The 17,474-nt window shown below is 40.9% G+C and overlaps 1 protein-coding gene across 5 annotated transcripts in view; it reads right to left on the minus strand.

Annotated features, from left to right (window-relative positions):
- Window positions 1-17,474, minus strand: part of ANK3 (ankyrin 3) — a 514,823-nt gene that overhangs the window by 174,621 nt on the left and 322,728 nt on the right. For all 5 annotated transcript variants that reach the window (XM_081254083.1, XM_081254082.1, XM_081254084.1 and 2 more), the window contains exon 8: window positions 9,603-9,701. In XM_081254083.1, coding sequence (XP_081110209.1) covers window positions 9,603-9,701 — 99 coding nt within the window. The remainder of the gene's footprint in view (window positions 1-9,602; window positions 9,702-17,474) is intronic.

Here is a 17,474-nt window from a genome sequence, read left to right on the forward strand (position 1 = left end):
GCCCCGGCTCACCACAAATGGAAAGCCCACGCGCAGCAACAAAGACCCAATGCAGCCAAAAATAAAAAAAATTAAAAAATCAATAATTATTTTTCCAGAGTTTATGATTTTTATCAGCAGGAGGCTCAGTTGAATACAAACTACTCTATCATTATTTAAAGCCAGAACTTTACATTTGAGAAAAAACATGAATATGTGGCTTCTACACACTATACCATCAGAGTTTGTGTTTGTTTTGATCATACACTTCTTTAGGAATATTCCTTCTATATAGACGAGAGAATTCTTGAATTTTCAGTAAACAGAAACTGAATAACTGATTATAAAATATAATTTTAAATATGTAAAGTTGCTTTTTATAAAGTTCTTAGAAGATGTTACATGGGGAAAAAAACAATTCAAATTAAGATTCCCAATTAAAAAAAACAACCAATAATGACATTTATTGTATCTCTCCTTTAAGGAAGGAGGGTAACTGGAAGACGTTTATAGTTGATAACTGTAGAGTGCTTGTGTGCCTAATAGATATAGAGTTATTTAAAAGAAATAGGATGTGAACATTACCAACATACATCCAGGGAAAACAGGAGAAATAGTAGATTACTTTCTGAGCACCAGCACTTGGAACCATATAGCAGTTAACTAAAATAATAACTGTCCTGAGGCTGCTTTGTAGATTCTTCAAGAGAGCCAGGCTTCAGTGGCACATGAAAGTTACCCAGTTCTTTCAGGTCTCTAATTTGGTAAGGCAAATGAGGGTTCCAACATGGTGTAAAATCATTAGGAAAGAGAGAAAGAGAAGAAAAAAGATGCCTCTGTCATGTTCTCAGAACTCTTTGCAACTCTCAAAAACATTCTTTCCTTCAAAGAGATTTTCATGTTTGGAAGCTAAGAGAATTTCATGATTACTTGTTTGTTCTTTTTTTTTTTTTATTACGACTTTATTTTTCTTACAGCAATTTAAGTTTTACAGCAAAATTTGGGGAGGGTGCCCTTGTCCTTCTGTGAATCCAAATAAATACTTTCAATTAACTTTTAATATTTATGATATAAACATTAAAAATGAATATATTTTTGAATGACATAAAGAAATATTTTCAAATTAGTCTTGACTAATGTAGAAACCCAGAGTCTTCTGCATTATTTCAAATGCTCTTGTCAACATGTCTATGTTAGAACTCCAGGGAGAAAGTATTGTATTAGAATTTTCTCTTTGACAGAGATTATTTTATGACTATGAAATATTTAATATTTTCTTTAAGGATTTATTTTTAACCAAGGCAATCACACTCTGCAAATACAATAAAAGCAAAACTCAATACCAATATTTATGTTTCCTTTATATTTAACCTGAGAAATATAACCAGTTGCACTCCTGGGAAAAGATAAGCTAAAACTACAGGACATCTAAGTGACTCCTGATACCTTCCCAGAATAGTAAGAATTTAACAAGTGACAGATTTGAGATACTCTGAAAACACTGTATCTACCTATGCACACATACCTTTATTCTTATAAAACCATTGGATGCCATTATCGCAGGACCAATATAAAGTCAAATAAAGACCTTTTGGTAAATGTAACACTAAGAAGTGTGTCTTATTTATATACTCAGCAAATACTTATTAAACATCTAGTATGTGCCACGAAGTGTGCTAAGTGCTAGAGATATTAAGATGAACGTGTGCTGCTGAGTGTCAGGGTGTAGCTTTGGATGTAATATTGTAGTAATGGGATTATATGTGGATGTGAGCAGTGGCACCTTGCTAGAAAGGCTGGAAGTTGGAAGAGGAATGGTTAGAGCAGCATTCTGGGAATCAGAGTATTATTATTACCTGGAACTCCTGAATGTTCTCTGAAGCACTAAATAAAAGCACAGCTGCCTTTATTATTGGATGGAGAAGAGCCAGTGAAAGGAGATGGAGAACTCAGAAGTTGTCACAAAGTCTTAACCTGGTTCTAATTTAGGGTCCATACTGAGCCTCTGATTTGGCTGTGAATTGATGCAAATAGTCAATAAAGGAGAATAAAAATGACAAGAGACCACCCACTGCAAAGTATCTTCCTTCAAAAAGGATACAAATACACATGCTAGCTTTGCAGAGAGAGAGTTAAATTGAAAGAAATAGCAGCTACTGTAAGTAGTCATTCTTCTCAGAGCGTTTCTATAAAGAAACAAATTAGGATGCTGCATATAGACCAGATTGAAGCATTTGCCTTGATGTGTGTATATATCTTGGCACATTTGCCACCACTATTGCCTCATAAATTATGTTGTTGTTGTTATGGTGAAAATATGAAAGCTCTGCTCTCACAGCAACGTTCGAGTGTACAATACAGTATCATTAAGGGTACAATACAGTAGTGTTAACTACAGTCACCATGATGTAGATCCTTGAACTTATTCATTTTATAACTGATATTCTGTATAGCCTGACCAACGTTTCCCTATTTCCCCCATCTCTCAGCCCCTGGCAACCATTCCATTCTCTGTTCTATGAGTTCCATGTTTTCAGATTCCACATCTAAGTGATATCACATAGTAGTTGTCCTTCTCTGTCTGATTTACTTCACTCAGCATAACGCTCTCAAGGCCCATCCATGTTGTTGCAAATGGTAGGATTTCCTTTTATTTTTACAGTTGAGTAACATTCCATATATATTGACCACTGATGTCATTGATGGATACTTAGGTTGTTTCCATGTCTTGGCAATTGGGAATAATGTTGCAATGAATATGGGAGTGCAGGTATCTCTTCAAGATAGTGATTTCATTTCCTTTGGATATACACCCAAAAGTGGGATTGCTGACCTTTATTGAAATGTTCCAAAATACCTTTTGGAAATGCAGTTTAAATGCTATATTGAAGCTTTATCAGTTAATCAATAAAGCTCTAGTGGGGTTTTTCCCCCATAAAACCAGTGGGTGTTTTAATAATTTAAAAAACTCCTCCAATTCCTATATTTCGGGGGCACCACCTTCTTTGTCTAGTCTCCTCCCCTGCTGACTCCCAGTAACTTCCCAGATTTGAGGGTGGTGTCATCAATCTAATTTACTGATTAAGTCATCAGTGATTCTCTCTCTTCTTCTGGGACTCTCATGATAGGTAGATTGTTTTCACTTAATAGTGTCCTGTAAGTCCTGTAGATTTTCTTCATTCCTTTAAAAAAATTATTTATTTATTTAGGCTGCGCCAGGTCTTAGTTGTGGCATGCGGGATCTTCATTGTAGCATGTGGGATCTTTAGTTGTGGCATGCAGACTCTTTAGTTGCAGCATGCAAACTCTTAGTTGTGGCATGCAGGGTCTAGTTCCCCAAACAGGGATTGAACCCAGGCCCCCTGCATTGGGAGTGTGGAGTCTTACCCACTGGCCCACCAAGGAAGTCCCTTCTTCATTCCTTTTTATTCCTTTTTCTTTTGTTCTTCTGATTGGATAGGTTCAGATGTTCTTTCTACTATGTGGTCCAGTCTGCTGTTGAAGCTCTCTACTGAATTCTTCATTTCAGTCACTATAATCTTTAGCTCCAAAATTTCTGTTTGGTTGTTTTTTAATGTTTTCTATCTCTGTATCAAACTTCTCCTTTTGTTCTTGTATTTTTCCCCTGATTTTGTTAAATTGTTTACCTGTGTTTTCTTGTAGCTCTCTGAGCATCTTAAGAACAGTTATTTTGAATCCTTTGTTGGGCAATCCTTATATCTCCATTTCTCCATTTCTTTCAGTTGCTGAAAGCTTACTGTGTTCCTTTGGTGGTGTCATGTTACCCTGATCTTTTATGATCCTTGCAGCCTTGCACAGATGCTGTGAATTTAAAGAAGCAGTCACCTCTTCCAGACTTTATGGGTTGACTTTGGTATGGAAAGACATTCACCTGCAGGTGGGAGCATGCTCTGACCTTGGGTCTACTGGTGCAGGGTGCCAAATGCAGGATTGGGCGGTGGGGGTGATGTCTCATCTGCTCAGGCCACTGGGGTCCACAGCATTGACCATAGTGACTGCAAGGGCTGTTGGAGACCTCAGTGGCACCACAGGTCCAGTGGCTTGGGATTTGGGCAGGCACTGGAGGTGGCTGGAATTGGTGGTGTGTACAGACTTGGTTGCAGGGGCCAACTGCAGGTGCCTATGTAGTGCCAAGTGCTTGTTTAAGACATACACATAGAGATGGGGGCAAGGGCCAGCTGCAAGGGTCTGGGCTAACTGCAGGCCCACTGGCAGCCGTGGGGGCCCTTGGCTGTCAGCATTTATTACTGTGGCTGCAAGATCACACCATGGGTGCACTGCAGTGGAGGCTGGTATCAGGAGTCAGGCTGGAGCCATGCAGGTATACAGCTGGAGGGGCCCATTGTAGGTGAGCCTGGTGGGGCAGGCCAGTAACAGGAGAAAGGGCCAGGTCTGGCCCAGAAGAGCCATGGGGGCCCTGGCTATTGGTGTGCACTCCTGTGGCTTCAGGGTCTCCCCAGGGGAGTGCATGGCAGTGGAGGCATGAGGGTCTGGTCGGGAGCATGCAGGTGCACAGCTGGGGGGTTAGCTGCACATGTGCTGAGTGGTGGAGGCCAGTGACTAGAGTCAGAGCCAAATTCAGGTCCACAAGAAGCTGCGAGGGCCTTGGTAGTTGGCCTGCCCTTCCGTGGCTGCAGGATCTTGCCACGGGTGATGAGGGTCAGGCCGGCAGTGTGCAAGGGCACAGCTGGAGGGGCCAGCCCCAAGCACATGCACAGAAGTGAGGGTCACCCACAGGGGTCTAGGTTGGCGTCTTGTACTTGTGTGGCTGCAGAGGCCTGGGCTGGCTGCTGGTGGGGATCCTGGGCCCCAGCAGGGCAGTGGGAGGTAAAGAGCAGGGAGGGACTCAGGTGGCTGGTGTCTGCGAATTTGAGTATCTGTGGGGCAAAAACCAGTGACATCTGCAGGGGGTGTGTGGCCGCTGTGCTGGCCGTCAGTTACTTTGGTGGCAAAAGGTGCTGGGGTCTGCAGAGCAGGTCACAGGCAACCACAATCATTTCTGCTGCGTGGCTGATGCTGGGAGCCCTTGCTCTTTTTCCTTGTTCCTCCCCATCTCTATTCATCTCAGCTTTGCCAGTCTCTGGGTGGGGTGAAACCCAAGCGGGTCCTTTGCTCAGTGCCCCAAAAGGCTGGGGAAGCTGGCGGCTCACCCCACTCTCCCTTTCTTGGTGAGGGGAACTCCTTCTAGTTGGGGAGGCTCACTCTTGGCCCTGAGCAGTGCTGGCCTGGGGAATGGGATGACGCAGGCAAAATGAAGCCCTTCCTCCTTGCCTTTTTGTGCAGTATTCTCAGGTTTTTTGCTCCACTGTGTTGCTGGAGTTTCTTAAGTAGACTCCTGAGCTCTCTTTGATTGTGGATCACTGTCTAATTGTTGCTCCTCCTGGGTGATGGGGGCTGGGGTCTCCTACTTCGCCATCTTGGTCACATCACCCCAACATATACCACCATCTTGACTTTCACTATAACTAATTATTCTTAAAGTTACAGACAGCATCCAGTGCCCCAGCAGCTGGGAGAGCTTGGGAAATCATTGGGAACAACCCACTAACTGTACTGAGATGGAAACCAAGACTCAGGAGGATCAACTTTCCTCAGGTCATGATCTCACTTGCTAGTCACACTTAAGACTAGAGACGAGGCACTAGGATAAAAAAAAATTCACTCATCCTGCTTTTCCAGCTGGTCAGATCTTGCTCAGATGCTACTTAAATTACTCTGACCACAATTCAAATTTATTTCGCTGACTGAAAGGGCGCTAAGAAGACTCTGCTTTTAAACTGAATCCTTTCTTAGGTTGGTAAGGCGTGCAAGGGAACAGAGCAAGCCAACGAGGTCCCTTGGAGTGTGCTGGCCCCTGAGGTGAAACCCAGATCCGTTTTCCTGTCTCTAAACCCAAGGGGATCGGTGTGCAGCAGGTCAGATTGTTGATGCAACAAGGTAGCTACAAAAGTAGGAAGAATCTGGCAGGAAGTAGATGGGTAGATAACAATATTTATTTTCTAAAGAGCTACTGGATTGAGTCATTAGAACTTGTATTTATAAAAAAATTTGCTTTCCATTTTGAGGCTTGTTCCCAGGGCTTTCTGACATTTGATGGCTCTCTCCCTTTCACCCACACACCCAGTCACTACTCAGTCATTTCAGCCAGAGAGAAGGGAAGCTCTGATGGGGAGAACACAAAATAGCTGACATATTTGGGGGTATGTACTATGCTTTCTTCCATAGGGTCTGCCAGGAATTCAGTCTGTGCCCCAGTGACACCCCACACCCCGTGCAGGACAACGATAGAAGAATGACAGGCTTTTCTGTTCTCGGTTTTCCAAGTCTCCTTCACATCCACATGGCACTTATAGAACACAGAAGAAAAGTAACGCCACGTTGAAACTGAATGGATGGTGAAAAGAAGTCTACATCTTGTTTAAAATAAGACAGCCTTTCAGAACAGGGAGGCAAAAGGGCATAGAAACTAAGTGTACACTGAACTCGCCTATGTCCAGTATTCCGTATGTCTGATGCTTTTATCCAGAAGTGTTTGTATGTTTTCATCCTGGCCCTCCCCTGTGACACCATGTGCCCCTTTAAGATGGGACCTGAATCTCCTATATCCTGTCCTCCTCCCACTGTACCAAATACAGCAAGTAAGTGTTTGATAAATGATGCAAAATGACTGACAGGCAATTTTGCTCTTCTGGTGATTGATGATTGTATCAAAAGAGGGAGAAATAAGGTCACTTGTAATCCACACACTCAGTTAACCCCCAGCTGGATATCCAGGTATAGCTCTCCAAGCTTCTCTTTTTGCCTTGGCTCCAGTACCCCTCTTTGCTCTTCACAAAAATTCTCCCTATTCACAAGTGACCCGTTAGCTCTTTTGGTAACCATGTGGCATAAGCAACGATTCTCTAATTTTATTGTTACAACTACTTTAAGCAGCCTGTACTAGGTGGAAGACCCCTGCCATTTAAAACAACAGTTCTAGAATACTGGTGATGGTTTCTTAGCAAATAATACCAAGACAATGCAATGAGACCTCTCTTCAGTTTACTTCCCCAGTCAGACAGTCTTGCAGGGGGTCAACCTTCAACTTCCTTCATTCCTCCTCTCCAGGAAGCTTGTTTGTTTTACACTACATACATGGTTTTCAGGTTTAATAGTTACCAACAAAAAGAAGTCCGGGTCTCCTGCTAAATACTCATGGCTGGGCTGTCTTTGGGTCACAGCACACAGCAGACAAACTACCCATCGGCTTCATGAGGGTAGGGGAAGTGTCTTGTTGTCTCGCTCTGTTAATCAGCTATGTCTGGCCCACAGTGGGCACTCAATAATCATTTACCGATTGAGGGAATACATGCAGGGAATAATAAAGTAGTGAATCCAGGAGCTACGGGAATCAAGTTCAGGTGACTGGGCCTGTTTTAGAAACATGGAGATCAGGATTCTTGGAAAGAGGAACCAGAGGATTGTGGGAGATACAATTACAGGACAGGGAAAACTCTCCGAAACCCTTAGAGAGGAGGATGTTTATGAGACCACGTTTTGCTCTTACATGAAATGCTGAAAAAGAAAATCCCTGGTTAGAAGTTTAATGTTAATTGGAGCTCTGAGTTATACAGGCACACCTCATTTTATTGTTCTTCACTTTACTGCTCTTTGCAGATACTGCTTTTTTTTTTTACAAATTGAAGGTTGGTGGCAACCCTGCATCAGGCCAGACTATCGGCACCATTTTTCCAACAGCCTTTGCTCACTTTGTGTCTCTGTGTCACATTTTGATAATTCTCGCAACATTTCAAACTTTTTCATTATTGTTATATTTGTTACGGTGATCTCTGGTCAGTGATTTTTACGTTACTATTGCAAAAAATTATGACTTGCTAAAGGCTCAGATAATGGTTAGCATTTTTAAGCAGTAAAGTATTTTTTAAATTTAAAGTATGTACATTTTAAAAGAGGTAATGCTATTGCGCACTTAATAGACTATAGTATAAACATAACTTTTATATATACTGGGAAGCAAAAAAATTCCTGTGACTCATGTACTTTCAATGTTCGCTTTATTGCAGTGGTCTAGAAGTGAACCTGGAATATCTCTGAGGTGTGCCTCTACTAGTAATGGCTGGGATTATTTCTGGTCTACTTTATGCCAACACAGTTTACGAACAATAGCTTGATCACTGCAACAACCCTTCAAGGTGGCCATTGATTGTATTTTCAGATAGAGAAATTACATGCAGAAGGTTACATCGCTGACGTAAGTCAACCAGCTAAGCTCACCATCCGGGATTCCAACTTGATTCTAAGTTTCACTTCTTTCCCCTCCCCACACTGTGCATCACACAGAACAAGCAACATGTCAAACACCTGGCTAGACTGATCTGTGTTTAAAAAAAATTTTTTTTAAATTGTGGTAAAAAAACACACTGTAAAATTTACTTTCTTAACCAATTTTATGGGGTTTTTTGCGGTACGCGGGCCTCTCACTGCTGTGGCCTCTCCCGTTGCGGAGCACAGGCTCCACATGCGCAGGCTCAGCGGCCATGGCTCACGGGCCCAGCCACTCCGCGGCATGTGGGATCCTCCCGGACCGGGGCACGAACCCGTGTCCCCTGCATCGGCAGGCGGACTCTCAACCACTGCGCCACCAGGGAGGACCTTAACCACTTTTAAGTGTACAGTTTAGTGGTGTTAACTGTATTCACACTGTTGTGTAACATCTCTAGAACTTTTATCTTGCAATATTGACACTCTATCCCATTAAACAACAACTCCCCATTTCCCTGTCCCCCAAGCCTCAGGCAACCACCATTCGACTTCTGTTTCCATGATTGTCTACTCTTGATACCTCCTGTAAGTGGGATTATACAGTGTTTGTTCTTTTGTGTCTGGCTTCTGTCACTTAGCTTAATGTCCTCAAGACTCATTCATGTTGTGGAATGTGACAGGATTTTCTTATAAGGCTGAGTGACATTCCACTGTATGTACACGGCACATTTTCTTTATCCATTTATCTGTCGATGGGTATTTGGGTTGCTTCCACCTCTTGGTTATTGTGAATAATGCTTCAATGAAACTGGTTGTGCAAATATGGCTTCAAGATTCTGCTTTCAATTCTTTGGGGGTATACACCCCAAAGCAGAATTGCTGGATCACATGTTAGTTCTATTTTTACTTTTTTGAGGAACCTCCTTACTGTTTTCCATAGTGGTTGCACCATTTTACATTCCCACCAGCAATGTGCAAAGGGGGACAGATTTGTTTTTACATAGAATAACCATCAGTCTTAATATCAAACTGGCCCAACAGCTCTGCCTGCAATATCAAGTAGTGATTAACTTCTTAAAAATTTAACTCAACTAAAACTCTGGACTTAGGTCTTAGTTTCTATAATTAAAGCCAGGTACTATTTAAACGTGTATTAAAGATTTATAAATATGGATCATTATCCCATTTTAAGAAGAATAAACTCAGCAGTCATTTTTTAAAGAGACTACAACAAAGGAAATAAAGATAAAGCCAGGGCTGACCCAACAACAAAAGTATTAGGAGAAGTATTCCTGCTTCCTGAAAATAAGCGTAAACATGCACATAAGTTGCACTCTTACCCTTGTTTTGGCATCAATTTTAGCTCCTCGATCAAGCAATAGTTTTACCATATTGGCGTTTCCTCGTTTTGATGCAACATGTAAAGGAGTGATGTCATTCTGTGGAAGAACAGAGAAAAAAGTACAGTGTTATCTTGAGTTTAACCAAAACATTGCTTCCTAAACCTTCCCCAACACATCCTCACACTTTTCTTACCTTTTTAAAAAATATCCATTGTGAATAGAATACTGCCCAACATCTCTATCTGACGGTAATTTTACTCAGCAGGAGACCTCAAAAAGGGATGAATTTTAAGGGACACACTCTGTGGGGTAGGGTCCAAGTTTATTCCATTTGATTGACATTATTGATGGATGAGATGGTGATAGTTTTTGTTCTAACATCCTGCACATTTAAGTCAACATGTTTTCCTATTAATGTGTGTGATGCATACTGGCTACTGAATGGTTGACTAAGTGGCTGATTAGTCAGCTGAGACTTACTGAAAGGAGTGTCATGTTACTCAGAGCCTGCTCTGGGTCATCTGAGTACAAGTTGTCAAGGAGAGACAAGAGGAACTCAAACTGGGAAGTCTGTCAGTGCCCTACACGGTCACAGGGCTTCCTGTGCACGGTGGGCTAAAAAGCATTCACAGGTGTTTATTAGCAATTGCACAGAAAAATGACTGTGTTGATTTTTTTTTTAAACTACTGTTGAGGAATAGACATATTGTCAGGACAATCTGACATTCCAATCAAGATCCCCTGGATACCATAGTCCTTTCCTCCACTCATCTCTGACAGGTGCTGTGATTATTTCCAGACTGTCAAGGAAATATGTGCACATAGTGAAAACATTCTCTATTTTGGCTCCTTCTTCTTGTGTAGCAACAATATGGGTTTAAGGTCTGCAGTTCACAAAAGTCAATTACATGATAAATGAACGAGGCTCATAAGGGGTTACATTCTTGTCATGTGATGGCAGATACAATATAATAGCTACCAGATATTGATTCATTTCCTGTGAATTATGCTGCACTGCGTTAAACTCTTTACTATCTCATTTAGTTTTCATAATCCTCACAATGTCACATACAATCTGAATCACAATGACCATTTTACAGATTAGAAGCAGCTGGCAAACCAAGATTCAAATTAAAATATGACTCTTAAACTTAGGCTTTTGAAAAAATGCTTTAAAATGAAAATTTTCAAACAGACACACAGTTTGAGAGAAAGCCATAATGAGCTTCATGTACTCATCACTCTGGTTCAATGATTGTCAAACCTTTGCCAATATTATTTCTTCTAGACTCCCTACTATTTTTTCTGCCTGAAGGAGTTTAAGAGGAGAAAGAAAATCCTAGGCATCATATTATTTCACCCCCAATTACTGCAACTTAATTATCTCTAACAGATAAGGATATTTGTAAACAAATAACAATATCATTAATTTTGTCTAAGTAAAAATAATTCTTTCAAAAAGCCAAGATCTGTCAATGTTTACATTCTCCCATTATCCTCAATTATCTCAGTACAGTGGTTCAGATTAGAATATCCACAACTTGCATTAGTTTGAAATGTCCCTTAAATCTCTTTTAAAATCTCCATAGATGCCCTATTCCACCTTCTTTGTTCCATGCCCATATATTTATTGAAAAAACTGGGGAATTTATTGTGTCATTGTATCCTCATGGAGAGTTGTTTAACACATTCTTTTGTATTTTCTATAAGCTTTTCTAGTTAAATGCTTTTAGTCATTATACATTCTCCCATGTGAACAACTCTTTACCTCATTATTCTTAGGTGCTAAAGTATAAATCAGTTCCACAATAATTAGTTCGTTAAGTCAAAGAAGGAGAAAGAGATCTGAGTAAAACAGATATGCTTTAGTCATGCTGGTGGGGAGTGGACAGGACTAATATCATTGCTCTAGACCAAGTGGTAGGCATACTTTTTCGGCAAAGGGCCAGATATCAAGTATTTCTGGCTTTGCAGGCCATACCATCTTCATTGCAATTTGTCAGTGCTGCCTTTGTAGTGATAAAGCAGCCCCACGTGATATGCACAGAAATGGGAGTGTCTGTGTTCCAATAAAACTTTATTTACAAAAACAGCTGGTGGGCTGGATTTGGCCTGTGGGCAGTAGTTGGTTGATCTCTGCTCTAGACCTATCAGCTTCTGGCTGACGGTTTCAACGGTGTGTAACAGGTGACAAAAGAGGAATTAAAACTATAGAGGCGGTGCATTGTATATGCTTTGGCCCTCTGTGGGGTGGATGATCTTGGGTATGAATGAAAGCTGGCAGAAAGAAACTTTTTGATGGTCTTGCTTGTCTCCGTTGTCTGAGTGCAAGTATGTAAATGAGGCAAGCAGCACTATGGATGAATTCTAGGCCTGAGACAGCAGATGTAGCATCAGATTAGGTCTATAGGAAACAACAGGAGAGCTTACCGAGCTCAGAGTGGGAGCTCAGAGCTTACCGAGCTCAGACACAAAGACCTCATCACTCCCCAGTGTGAGTCTGGGCTGACATGCTATTTCCCTTTAAAGATGTGCTCTTGCCTGGTGGAGAAGGACTTAATTAACCTTTATCACAAGTAGGCTAATTTTAGTGAGGGGAAGAGCTCTATTTCTAATTTTGCTCTCTTCCATATTCATGGACTCTATCTTACGGTGATGTGTAGATGTCAAAAGGGTGCCTTGAAATTCAAACGCCCACATTTTTCTACACTGCTCTGACCCCTCCTAGAGTAATACTTTCTATTTCTACAGCACTTAATAAGGGTTGTAAATTACTCATGTAATTTCATTTTATCTTCACAACAATCTACTGAAGTAAGATATAGATCATTAATCCCATTTGATAAATCAACTAAGGGATAGAACTGATCAGTAATCTGTAAATTAAGAGACAACTCATTAGAGGCAGAATCAGCATCAGAATTCAGTTTTCTAGATCCTCGGGGTAGCGGGTGTGTGTGTGGTGTTTCCAGTCAGGGATCATACAGGCTTTGCCTATAGACTATGCTTCTCACCTCTGTCAAATGAAGCTTCTGAGTGAAACACATGCTTTTGTATTCCTGAATCAGGTAGTGACTGCTTCTGTCAATTAGGAACAAGTCAAAATCAAAGTGGGACCTTTGGACCAGTCAACAGGACATTTCTATTTAGATTCCTCAGTTAACCAATAAAAATCTTTTATGCTCTACTAGGCACCAGGTCCACTGCTGCATTTCCATTATACAAGCGAGTCACAAAATTATGGAATCCCAACAAAATCAAGAGAGTCCAGTGATGTTAAAGACAAAGAGGCTTGTTTAGGAGAACCTCATTAGCTGCTTGGGAAGTGTAAATGTGTGCCTGCTTTCTGGGATGCAGTTTGGCAGTATATATGAGGAATGCCTTCAAATCTACAACTGAGACAGGAGACAGATGGGCCCCAGGCTGAGCAGCTGGAGTTTGTCCCCTGTGGACAGATACTCCAAGGTGAACATAATACAGGAGGGAGGAGAACCTGAGCCCTGCCCAGATAAAAGAGACCACATATTCCTCATTCTTGAGGTCAAGGAGACCTTCCCAACTACACATGTGCAGAAAGCCTCCTGGGGGGCCAAAAAGGGAGGGGGCACATCATGGTAGGTGATGTCAACCTTTCCACAGGCCTCTGGGCTAATATTCATCTTGGCTAAGAGATGCATGCACACATAGGGTAGGACCTTGAGTTAAACCCAATACAGACTCAGAGCCAGGAAAAGCAAGATGATTGGCCAGAGGAAACCTGGGAGAAATGTCCCATAAAAGTGATACAAACTGCCACAAAGGCACGACTCTCTCTCTCTGAGTCTGCCCATGTGTGTCTATTCACATGTACTCTTTTTCCTCCTAATATACAATTGACTTGTTTCACTACTTTACGTCTCTTTGTGGAAACTCCTTTCTACAAAGCTGATGGGCCAGGGCCTTGTCGTTGGCTACTGGCCCTCGTGATCTAGCGGCTAGGATTCAGCATTCTCACTGCTGCGGCCTGACTTCAATCTCTGGCCAGATTGAAGTCCAGCTTCAAGCCGCTTCAGGCTGAGGCCACCCGAGATCACAACCATGTATACAAGGCAGAGGTTGGCTGCCATGGTAGAAAGGGCAGGAATGCTGAGACAGACCCAGATCTGAGGCCTAGGCACACTCCCTAAGACTGAAGCGGATCCAGAACGAAAGACCCCTCAGCCCCAGCCTAACGTAACAAGCAACTGTAGCCGGCTCCTGAGGTCGGGCAGGAGCTTGGTGAGAGAGAGACTCTGTGCTACAGGGATGCAGGTAGAGCTGAGCGGGGGAAGTGCACCAACCAAGGAAAATCTCTGATGGCTGGCCCTCACCCGCAGCGTAAGGTGGTGCAGCCCCTTCTAGAGGAACGTGAAACCTGTGGTACAAACAAAATGTAAACTCAGCTCAACTCTGGACTCAACCGGCTCGGGCTTCCACATTTACAGCCTTACAGGAGAAGACACATGCCGTTTCCAAGCAGGAATACTATTTTCCTCAGTGTCTGCATTCTATCTAGTGGTACAGGTGAACTACATGCAACAAAAGTTAGGGAGTTTAGGTCAAATGGAAACACTTGATAAGAAAACCACTATCAGAAAAAACTATCAGAAATGAAGCATTCCCAACCTAAATATCTGTCAACAGAGGAATGGATAAAGAAAATGTGGTACATATATACAATGGAATATTACTCAGCCATAAGAAAATGAAATAATGCATTTGCAGCAACATGGATGGACCTAGAGATTATCATACTAAGTGAAGTCAGACAAAGACAAATATCATATGATATCAGTTATACGTGGAATTAAAAAAATTGATACAAATGAACTTACTTACAAAACAGAAACAGACTCACAGACATAGAAAACAAACTTATGATTACCAAAGGGGAAAGGTTGGGGGGAGGGATAAATTAGGAGTTTGGGATTAACATATATACACTATGATATATAAAATAGATAATCAACAAGGACCTACTGCATAGCGCAGGGAAGTCTACTCAATATTCTGTAATAACCTATATAAGAAAAGAATCTGAAAAAGAGTGAATATATATATATGTATAATTGAATCACTTTGCTGTACACCTGAAACTAACACAATATTGTAAATCAACTATACTCCAATATAAAATAAAAATTAAATTAAAAAAATAAAGTAAAAGTAAAAAAAAAAAGAAATGAAGCATTCCTTTGATGGGCTCATCAGTAGACTTCACACAGCTGAGGAAAGAATCAGTGAACTGAAAGATACACCAGTATGAATGATCCAAACTGAAACACAAAGAAAAAAAAAAAAAGAGTGGAAAGAAAGAACAGAGCACACAAGAGCTGTGGGATGACATAAAATAGCTGATTGGAGATGCGTAAGGAAAAGAGAGAAAGTAGGGCAGAAGAAATATTTGAAGAGATCATGGTAGGGAATCATCTCAAAATAGTGAAATATATCAAACCACACCTCTATGGACTTATATTCTCATCTGTAGAATGGACATAATACCTCCAGTGCCTCCATCACAGGACTGCCAAGAGGAGAGATGAGATTAATTCAAAAAGAGAAAGGAAACTCACAGGTATTCCGTATCTCTTATCTCATTTAACCCACTCAACAACCCTAATAAGGGGTACTATCTATTTTTTTCTTTATGTTACAGAGGAGGAGAGTAAAACTCAAACAAATCAAAATAACTTGTCAAAAGTCACAGAGCTGCCATAAATTTGACTCCAAAGTTCATGGTTCCTTTGCTAGACTAGACCATGCTGCCTCTGCATTTCTAAGTAGTGCAAACATATAAACAATTCTTCCTATTAGAGCATTTCTGGAGTACCTCACAGTGTACTGAGAGATAGAGTATATTGTGGTCAGGTCCTGCAGGAGTCGAGAGCTAATATTCTAGAGCCAGACTGCTTAGGTTCAAATCCCAGGCCTGTTCCACACCAGCTGCATAAACTTAGGCAAGTTTATTTAATTTCTCTGTATCTGCAAAATTAGGCTAATGATAATATCTATACTACAGAATTGTCATGAGCGTTAAATTAGTTAATTAGCACACAGTCTTAAGAATGGTGCTTGGCATTTAGCAAACACCACAAGTATCACTTATTTCTATTCTTTATTGTTTACCATATAGACATTTAAAATGGATGAAATGACTGCATCTCACAATGACATTATGGAATAGTCTGGGTAGAAAAGACATGCAGATCTGAAGTAATTGGTGAACTCTAAGAAGGTGCTAAAGTCAGCAGTTCTCAGGATGGAGGCTAAGGTGTTATAGAAGTGTGGGCTTAGCACAGCTAAGTCTGTGAAACCTCAGAAGGTCCGTGGCTGAGAGAACATGATCGATGCCTGTGGTATGTAACATGATATGATAACGTGATGAAAACACGTGAGTGCCATACTTCGAAAAACAGGGACCTGGAAGAAACAGCTACCTCTGCTGGGAAATGGTGGAATTGCTGGCCCATTTCTTCCCTCTCAAGTCTCACTGAAAAACCAGCCAGGTTTCCTTTTGAGATAATCAACAAAGCAAGATCACTTTTGTAACCCTCCAAAATGAACTCAGTGCCATTTGCTACTGTACTGTACTGTGATAAATAGCAGACTTTTCATTCCATTTAAGTATATAAAGGGCAGTTGATTACTGATCTGTTCCAAGCCCTCATCTTTCTTTTTCTTAAAAAATGTCAGGGGTGGTTATCACTAAGTGAAAGAGTAAGTGGATGGTATCACGCAAAATCTTCTACATAGTAAGTGACGATGACTCTTTTAGTTTTGTTCCTTGATATGGTCTCAATTGAAGACAAATTCTAAAATAATCAAATGTTAAGGTGAGAGGGAATCTGGTATCTTCTGCTAATTCTTCCCATTTGTACTAATTTTTACCCCTAAATGACTACTCTGATTAAAAAAAATTCAACGTGGCAAAACAAGATATCAGAAGATGAAGATTTCAATGTGTTAATGATTTGCATTTGAAACACATATTTTAAGGTTTGTATGTTTTTTTCTCATTCTATTCTCTTATACTTCATCCCTATCCCTAGTGTAAGCAGCAACAGGAGAATGACTCGTATCAATAAATGGTTCACAGAGAAAGCACCAGAAAGACATTTAAGCAAGGCTTGCCAGAATCCTTGCTCCCCACATAGATATGTAGCTTTTGAGAAGTCTTTTAGCCTCTGAAAGGAGAAGGTGAAGGAGATCAGTGTAGGCCACCCCAAAATATGCCACTTTGGCATAAGGATTGTTCTGAGAGCTCTGTTCTGTTCCTCTCTGTCTAAAAACAGGGCATAAATTTCCCTTAGTAAAGGTGTCTCCTCTCCCTTGCCAGCAAGAGGAGGATGCCTCTTAATTAATGGAGAAGGCTTGAGTTTAATCGGCATACCAAAGCTTACTAACTAAACTACCCTTTTCTTTCATTAGCCACCCCCCACTCCCCTGCCCTGCATATATTTACCTTCCCACAATTTACCACCCCTAGAAGCTCAAAGCCCCTTTCCTACAAATTTATCACCCATTGTTAAAATGGTATATAAGCCTCCAGGGTTTAACTGCCCCTTTGAGTTTTCACTTCTTTTCTATGAAGGCCTTAGTGTGCAAATATAAACCTTTCTCCCGTTAACCTCTCTTTTTTCCATTTAATTTGCAGAACCCCAAGAGCTAAACCTAAGAGGGTAGAGGAAAATTATTTTTCCTTCCTCTCCAAGGTCATATCTGCTTATCTCCAGGCACAGGGCAGATACTCAATAAGTGTTTGATAAATAATATTTAATACAGATATTATTATAACATTTAATATAGATTTATATATATAATATAGACATATAATTAAATATTATATAGAAT

The sequence above is a fragment of the Mesoplodon bidens genome (genome assembly GCF_964165515.1).
Source record: "Mesoplodon bidens genome assembly, chromosome: 1".
NCBI classification, from domain to species: Eukaryota; Metazoa; Chordata; class Mammalia; order Artiodactyla; family Ziphiidae; genus Mesoplodon; species Mesoplodon bidens.